Source organism: Myotis davidii, unplaced genomic scaffold (assembly GCF_000327345.1).
Source record: "Myotis davidii unplaced genomic scaffold, ASM32734v1 scaffold905, whole genome shotgun sequence".
In the NCBI taxonomy this organism is placed as follows: domain Eukaryota; kingdom Metazoa; phylum Chordata; class Mammalia; order Chiroptera; family Vespertilionidae; genus Myotis; species Myotis davidii.
Genome location: NW_006295819.1, coordinates 448,001 through 456,853, shown reverse-complemented (window position 1 = coordinate 456,853; position 8,853 = coordinate 448,001). Strand labels below are relative to the sequence as shown.

At 36.1% G+C, this 8,853-nt stretch overlaps 1 protein-coding gene across 1 annotated transcript in view; it reads left to right on the top strand.

The window, feature by feature from the left end:
• ALB (albumin) overlaps positions 1–7,964 on the top strand; it is a 17,340-nt gene extending 9,376 nt beyond the window's left edge. The window contains exons 9-15 of the mRNA XM_006770658.2: positions 279–411; positions 1,511–1,608; positions 3,296–3,434; positions 4,278–4,501; positions 5,884–6,016; positions 6,648–6,714; positions 7,945–7,964. Coding sequence (XP_006770721.1) covers positions 279–411; positions 1,511–1,608; positions 3,296–3,434; positions 4,278–4,501; positions 5,884–6,016; positions 6,648–6,689 — 769 coding nt within the window. The 3' untranslated portion in view covers positions 6,690–6,714; positions 7,945–7,964. The remainder of the gene's footprint in view (positions 1–278; positions 412–1,510; positions 1,609–3,295; positions 3,435–4,277; positions 4,502–5,883; positions 6,017–6,647; positions 6,715–7,944) is intronic.
• Positions 7,965–8,853: the final 889 nt, after the last annotated feature.

Genomic DNA, 8,853 nt, shown 5'->3' with positions numbered 1-8,853 from the left:
TATGACATGTATTTCTCACAATTCACCTTCTAAAAAAGGAGGGAACTAAGGTTCTGATAGTTTTAATCAGTTGCCTAAGGTGATATAGTAAAGTAAGTATTAGAGCAAGAATTTGAATGAAGGTAGCTTTACTCTGAACCCTAGCCCTTAGCCACCAAAGTTTATTGCATGTGTTTGGTCAAATCAAACCTTTGGGTATGAGTCATGCTTGTGGTTAGTTAGGTGATTTTTCTTGCTTCTTTGTTCAACTAAGTCTATTTTATTTTCATCTTGATTAGGTTTTTGTATGAGTACTCAAGAAGGCATCCTGACTACGCTGTCTCATTGCTGCTGAGACTTGCCAAGGGATATGAAGCTACACTGGAGAAGTGCTGTGCCTCCGATGATTCTCATGCATGTGTTTCCAAAGTGGTAGGTTTCTCAAAGCTCTTTGACTGGTGATTCCAATAATAAGTGAGAAAAATAATGCCAGAAAGCAATATGTTATATAATGCAATTGAGGTATTCTCTTGAGATAATTTCAATTTTGTGCTCTTAAACATTTTACGGAAAATGGCCTCAATAGACTAGTCAGTAAAAACTAGAGTTTTCTATTAAAAAAAAGCTCAAAAAAGAGCAAGCTCTAATTTCAAAAATATTGACCACATCTTTCCTCTTTTTCACAGTCCTGAGAACAAAATAAGATAAAGTAAATGTAAATTGAAAGTGATATAACTTAGATATGAAGAAAATTAACCTGATTCCAAGATTTATTTAGTATCAAAAATTAGTATTGTAAGGAAGGTTGTGAAATCTATTCATTTAGAATATTTTAAAATCTTTTTGAGAAGGTTTAGGAATGGTTTTATAAGAAATTTATTAAGTTGAGAAAATCCATTCTGGAGGATTTTAATACATTTTGCTATGCTAAAATGGGATTTTTAAAGCAGGTTTAGGATATTTAACACTTTCAACATTTGGAGTGGTTTCCAATTTTTTTTCTTTATCAAGAACCTGCTATATGCCAGGCACCATGCTGGGTCCTATGCCCAAAATATAATAATCTCTTATTTCAGAGAGCTTAGGATCCAACTGGAGAGATGGATCAAAAATAATAGTGCTTATAGCCATAGCTATAATTTATTGAGCTTTTACTGTGTTCTAAGAACTGTTGTAATTTCATTAGCTCAGGTGGTTTTCACAGAGCATTCTCTGGGATGGTACCATCTTCATCCCCATTTTAGAGGTGAGGTTTCTAAAACTTGGTGATCAGAAGTAAAGTTCCACAACTAGAAAAGGAGTCGGATGACCTCTCTTAAAAACCAGCAGTCACACTCCAGAGTTTGAATATTCTTAATAACTTATACTATGCAGTGTGGATGTATTGTAACAGGTTTGGCATCAAAGGTTTATTTACATGACTTTGGGCAGAAGCGTTGAAGAAGGCTGTGATTCTGCCTATAGGGGCAAAAAACATCCTGCATCTGGTCCCTGGGTGGAACCCTGTAAACACAATTCTTTTATTTTTCAGTTTGATGAACTTAAGCCTCTTGTGGATGAGCCAAAGGCATTAGTCACAAAAAATTGTGAAACTTTTGACAAACTTGGAGAGTATGGCTTCCAAAATGCGTACGTATTTTTGTTTTTGACTAATGTCATTCTTGATCAATTTGTAGGTTTTTTAAATTTTATTTTTATTTTTTTATAAAAATTTATCTTTATTGTTGAGTCTTACAGTTGTCCCCTCTTTCTCCCCCATTTTACCCATTCTACCCACACCCCAAGGCCTTCACCACACTATTTTCTGTGTTTATGGGTTATGCATATATGAATATATGTTCTTTGGTTAATCACTTCCTGCCCCCCTCCCCTGCCCTCTGAGATTCGTCAGTCTATTCCATGTTTCCATGTCTCTGGATCTTTTTTAGTTATCAGTTTATTTTGTTTACTAGATTCTACATATAAGTGAGATCAATTATACACATACACACACTAGAGGCCCAATGTATGAAATTCATGCAAGAGGCATGGCCCCGCCTCCCACAGTGGCCACCTCAGCCCTCACAGCCCCAGCTACATCTGGAAGGATGTCCAGTCTAATGAGCATCATATATATATATATATAAAGAACCTTTATATATATATCTTTATATATATATATAAAGAACCTTGATTAGAACTTTTGATTATCACCTGTCATAGAACTTCTAATCATGAAAATATAGTATATTTTTCTAATACCTCTCCATCAAGAAAGACTGGAGAATGAGAGATAAAACAGTTGATGGGTTAAAGAGACCTATATTTGAGTTCAGTTTTAAAAATTAGCCTCTTGAGACTGGGAAGGAAAATACTAAATATTTTGCTATAGGAACTGAAAATGCCCTCTGAAGGTTAAGTAATAGTTTATGGAACAAAAAAAAAAAAAAAAGAGAGAGAGAGAGAGACAGCAATGCTTTCCAGAATAGCAAATAATTGGACTTGAATAGCAGTGACTAAAGAAGTAATGTAATATATGAGTTGATGAATAATATCCTGATCTAATAGAGCCTTACCTGTGGAGGTAAATACAATAGGGACACATCATTAGGTAGATATTTACTGATCAATGTCAACACTCTTGTAACTGTGAGTGCTAGAGATAGCAATAATTAACAAGTCTCTTCCTTTGAGTAGATTACAGCAATACATTGCCTTTCAATGGTGGTTGGAATTCCCAATAAAGGATTGTTACATTCTAGATCTCATGCCAGGTTTTTGACATACTTTTTTAAAAATCTCTGAACCATTCCTATTGAGTCAGGTACATAGCCTCTCATTTTATAGATTAAAAAACTTATCCATATCTTTCTAATTTAGCACAGTGCTACTAAACAGAGGTGGGCAAGATTAGCATTACAGTTGTAAACAAGCTAAATACAGAGTTAATAAAACTGTAGTAATAATCCTAACCTGCATATCTTTTTCCATATGAACAACTGTAAACCTACTTCAGCCCACCCCTGCATATTAAACTCTCAGTAGGTTTTATTGAAAGAAAGAAGCAATTAATAAATGCATCAATGTAACTGAATTATAGTAAGCTAAGTCACTTTCCTAAAATTACACAGCAGAGCTGGAATTCAAAGTTAGGCTCACCTAGTTGCTTAGGAAAAGGTCTTCCCCCATTCTACTCCACCAACCAAAAGATGGAGAAAATTTTATGAATGGAAAATAATTGTAATTGATTTTGTATAATGGTTCTTTGCTTCACCTACTATGTTAGAAAAAAATAGTTTCTTGCCTGGTTGAAAATACAAAGAGTCTTTTGTTACAGGCTCTTAGTTCGTTACACGAAGAAACTACCCCAAGTGTCAACTCCAACTCTTGTGGATGTCTCAAGAAAACTAGGCAGAGTGGGCAGTTACTGCTGTAAGCTTCCTGAAGTAAAAAGAATGGGTTGTGCTGAAGACTATGTAAGTCCTTTAAAATATAATAAGTCAATAATGATGAATTTTGCCTTTAGATATTTACAAAGTTAACTTTCAGAAGTAGGAGTGAACTAATGTGTGCGTGTGCGCGCGCGCGCGTGTGTGTGTGTGTGTGTGTAGGACTTGGTTCCCTACATTATCCTGACCATCAGAATGAGGATTGAGACAAGACCCTGAAGATGATAAATTATTCTGAAAAAATTCCATGAATATTTAATGCTTCATCCTGGCATTTAAAAAATTTTACTTTTTTTGTGGGGGGGGGGGGAGGCAGTCTTCCCTTTAATGTATCAGTATAAGACTGCTTTCTCCCATTCCTACACATGCCTTAGGAATCACCTCAAATTATTTTAATGAATTATTTTCTCAAATGTAGACATGGATTATTCTGCAAATGTAGACACCTAAAAGACAAAAGGCTTCTTTTAAAAATTTATCATTATGTCTGAAATTATTACAGATGTATCCCTGTTTCCTCCCATTGACCCCCTCCTTCCCACTTCTGCCCCCTCCCCAGGCCTTCATCTCACTATTCTCTGTGTCCATCCGTTACGAATATATATGCATACAAGTTCTTTAGTTAATATCTTCCTGCGGCTCCCCTCCCCACCGCTTTGCCTCTGAGATTCATCAGTCTGTTCCAGGAAGATCTATTTTGATCATCAGTTTATTTTATTCATTAGATTCCACATATACGTGAGACCAATCTTGCATTCAGTGTTGCTAGTTAAAATACAACACTTCTTTTGGTCCATTGGAAAGTAGGCCTTCATGGAAAACTTTTCATTATGCTTCTTTTGAATTTCTGCTCTACTTCCTGCTCTTCAGCTGTCCGTGGTCTTGAACTGGTTGTGCGTGTCCCACGAGAAGGCACCAGTGAGCGACAGAGTTACCAAATGCTGCACAGAGTCATTGGTGAACAGGCGGCCATGCTTTTCTGCTCTGGAGGCTGATGAAACCTATGCTCCCAAAGATTTTAACGCTGATACATTCACCTTCCATGCAGATGTATGCGCACTTCCTGTGCCTGAGCAGCAAGTCAAGAAGCAAACGTGAGGAGCCTTTCATTCCTGCATATGTTTGTAATCTTGATAGTGAGAACTGTCCATTGAATGGGCAAAATTTTCTTAAGTAGTGACTTAAGAAATTGGCCTTTTTAAGGTGATAAAAGTGTCAAAATTAAAATGGATAGGTTTTTGTTCTCTTACCAAAACAAACAATAACAACAAAACCATACTATAATTTTCTATAGGAATTATTCCGAATAATCATGTGGATAAAGGCTCCATAAGTAATAAGAGTAATATCTCAGGACAGATCCAGTAGAAAAAGCTTAACAATTAACTGATTCATTTGTGAAGATAGCAAATTAGTTAGTAGAAGTCTTAGAATAATTTATTTCTAGACATACGGGATTATTTTAAATTTGTTCTATGGCAACCCACAGGCAAGGCAAACCTCCAAGATGTAACTTTTGAGAATGAAATTTGGATGAAAAACATCTAGAAATGCGAGTTCTGAAGCATGACTCTCTGCTGCTGTCACTAGGGGTTAGATAGGCAACGTAAAGTTGCTGTCGTTTCTGGTGGGTTCTGGTCATGGCCATAGACTTGAGAGGAATAATCCAAAACTTGTGCTCACAGGACTCTCTAGCACTATTACCTGTGCAGACATCAATGAAAGAGAACCACCAGCTTCCATGAGTTTGGAGAGTCTTGTTTCCCATAGCCTCTGCATATTCATTTTGAATGGGCCAATTAAAGACCAAAATATAGATTCTTGGATTAAAAAATTTTAAAAAATTTTAAATAGATTTCAGAGAGGAAAGGAGAGGGAGACAGAAACAACAATAATGAGAGAGTCATTGACGGCTGCCCCTGCCCACCCCACATGGGGATCAAGCCCGCAACCAGGCATGGGCCCTGACCAGGAATCAAACTGTGACTTCCTGGTTCATAGGTTGATGCTCAACCACTGAGCCACGCTGGCTGGGTTTTGATTAAAAACTTTTAAATGGAGTCCAAGATAATTAAGCTTTTAAAGATCATTTTTCAATGATTTTTTATAGCTCTTAAATTGCTATAAGCTTCAACATGGCACACATTTAAAAATCTGAATACTTTCTAAATGCAGTAACATAATCATTTCTAGAGATTTAACTGAAAAGAGATTTATTGATACTACAGATGTTAAACAATTTGCATTGATGATTTCATTTGAACCTTCCACCAACCCCATGAAGGTAGATTTTACTCTCCTCCGTATGGAAATGAGAATATTGAATTTTATAGTGGTAAGCCGGGGCCTCAAGCTCAGAGTTGCCTGGCTCTAAGACTGAAGATCTCAAACAACAGTACTACTGTCTTTAGCACCTTCATTTTTCTCTATGTGAGTAACCTCTTCCCTGTTTTGTTTTCATTTCATTTAAATGCAGTGCCCTTGTGGAGCTGTTGAAACACAAGCCCAAAGCAACTGAGGAACAACTGAAAACTGTTATGGGAGATTTCACAACTTTCTTCCAGAAGTGCTGCGCAGCTGCTGACAAAGAGGCCTGCTTTGCAGAGGAGGTGCTGGAGTCTTCATTTTAAGATGCATAGTACCCTTTGCGGCTGCTTGTTCAGGCTAGGGCTCAGGGGGGCTCTGTATCTGAAGGACACTTGTACATGGGGCCCAGGAATTTTATTCTGCATACAGTTGTCTGAAAAAAATGACTTAAATGAATTCTTTTTAAAAAGGTCCCCTGCTAAACTTAAGCATATTATTAGATATTTGTAGTATTTGTTCTGTTTCCAAAGGTGGGTCACTTATGAATTCAAACAGAAATATTGAGAAGTTCTGAAACCTTTTTGGTAAAGACATCGTTAAACCAAAACCTTAATTTATTTAAGTATTTTCTTTCCAAGTATTGGTTTGCAACTTGGTTGAATCTGAGTGCTTGATTTCATAGGCGGGTGGGAAGTTTATATTTAAAGGTCTGAGTCATTTACTATTTTTTCTCTACAACTTGAGAGTAATGTTTTTATTGCGTTGGGTGCAATGGGTGCTCATAAGTTTCCTAGAGATTCTAGTACTAAACTCGTATTGAAGGATGTGAAACATGGAAAGTTATTTTGTAATCATCAATGGCTGTATAAATGTTCATTTATCCTAATAGTGATGCTAATACTTCTCCCAAATCTCTCATTTCGTTGTATTCAGGGTCCCAAACTTGTTGCTTCAAGTCAAGCTGCTTTAGCCTAAAACAACACAGTCGCAAGCATCTCAGGTAATATTCTCTGGATTTTCTTTAAAAAATGAATTATAATAGTTAATATTAAAATAGCTAAGAGCCATATGGACTAGTGGCAATCACTGTTTTAAGGTCTTTGTATGTATTAGCTTATTTAATTCTCACAATAGTTTTCTGAATTGAGTTCCATTATAATTCCCATATTACAGATGGGAAAATGAAAGCACAGATCAAAGCATAGACTAAGTAGTTTACTCAAGGATCACCCAGCTTCTGAGGTGGAGCTACAATTAAAAATTGAAACCAGAGCTTGATAGTTAGTCACTGTCCTGTTCTGACCTAGTGTGACACAGTAGACAGCCATTCAACTAAGCAATGATTCAGAGCAGATTACTTCGGTATTAGGCAAGATGATATGCACTTTTGAAGGTTAAAAAAAGTTGAATGATAATGATTTCACAAGGCTCAACTTAATAGCTCAATAACAAATTCATGTCATTTGAGAATATGAGAAATCTGCTATGTGAATTCCTACTTAATAGTAAGTAATCTGCTACTAGGTTTCCATTGTGTCAACATGTTGTTTTAATAGACTTTCTCTTCATAGGATAAAAAGGCCCACTTTTAACATTTAGATGTTTGACCATAAACATGTTTTATCCATTTTGATTGTAATATTTTGGGGGAAATTAAAAATATATAAAACTTTTTTTCATGAAAAATCAGTTGTGCAACATTTTTCTGAGCATTAATTCCTCCTATATTTTCTAAACTGACCATCATGCTTATTCCACTAACTGGACTTTAACTTACTCTTTGCCACATGATAATACCTACATATTGTGCATTCAGACAAGGAAGAACTTCCTGTCTCTGCAAATTGGTTGTTTTAAAATGTGGTTTGTTTCAATCCTAAATGGCAATTAACTTGGAGAAGACACCTTGTATGTTTGTAATTAGTGTCAGTAAGAAACAACTCTTACGTAAATGACTTTGAGGTGTGATTATGAAAGCTTGTGACTTTGAATAAGTAGGAAGTTATCAGTGATGAAGAGAGGACTTTACAATACCTAGTGGGTGTCTGCTCCCCTAGCTCAGCAGAAGAATTCAGCTGCCATGGGTTGAGGGCAAGCTTGACTTTTTTTCATTGGTGAAAATTGGAAATTGCAGAAAGATAGGCTAAGCTATTTGACATTTACTTAAATAGATTTGAAAAACACATGCCATTTTACACACTGTATTTATCTTTGTCTTTTTATTTTTCAGCTTACCCTGAGAGAAAGAAAGAGAAATGAAGACCCAAAGCTTATTCATCTGTTTTTCCTTTCCTTTGGTATAAAACCACAGCCTCTCTAAAGTACATACATTTCTTTAAATATTTTGCCTCCTTTCTCTGTGATGCAATTAATAAAAATATTTAAAAAAACTAATATAATGGCTCAGGACTGTTATTTTTCAAAGAATAGTTGCCATCTTGAAAATTTTGTAGGTTATGTGAAAGTCTCTGTTTTCCCCCACTTCATAGGAGGACTTCTCATTCCTAATGAGTTAATTAGTTAAAAGAAACATTAATACTCTTCTGAGTTGTGGATTATGAACACTGAAAGTAATATTTCAGCATTATGGTACCAGTAGGGTATATGAAACATGCCATTCCTTTACTATTAGAACCCTCTAAGAAATGTGAGACAATAAAGCTAGAGATCATTGTAAAGATAGTTAATTTATTTGGGAAATAAACCCTGATCCTAGAAGAAATGTAACAGTCTAGGATGACAGTACATGAAGAGTGTAAGAAGCTTAACAAGTTTGTGGAAGCATTAGTGGAAGAGGGAATTGGAAGATCTGGACAAAAGTACAGTAAGGTGTGATTAAGGTATACTGAATAGAAGAAGTATAAGAGTTGGATGGTATATATATTTAAGTGTATATATATATATATAATAAAACATGTATATATATTTAAAATCAAATATATAGCCTATCTAATAAAAGAGTAATATGCAAATTGACCATCACTCCAACACACAAGATGGCTGCCTCCATGCGGACACAAGATGGCCTGCAGGGGAGGGGAGTTGGGAGGGACCTCAGGCCTGGAAGGGAGGGCAGTTGGGGGCGACCAGGCCTGCAGGGGAGGACAGTCAGGGGGGACCCAGGCCTGCAGAGGGGAAC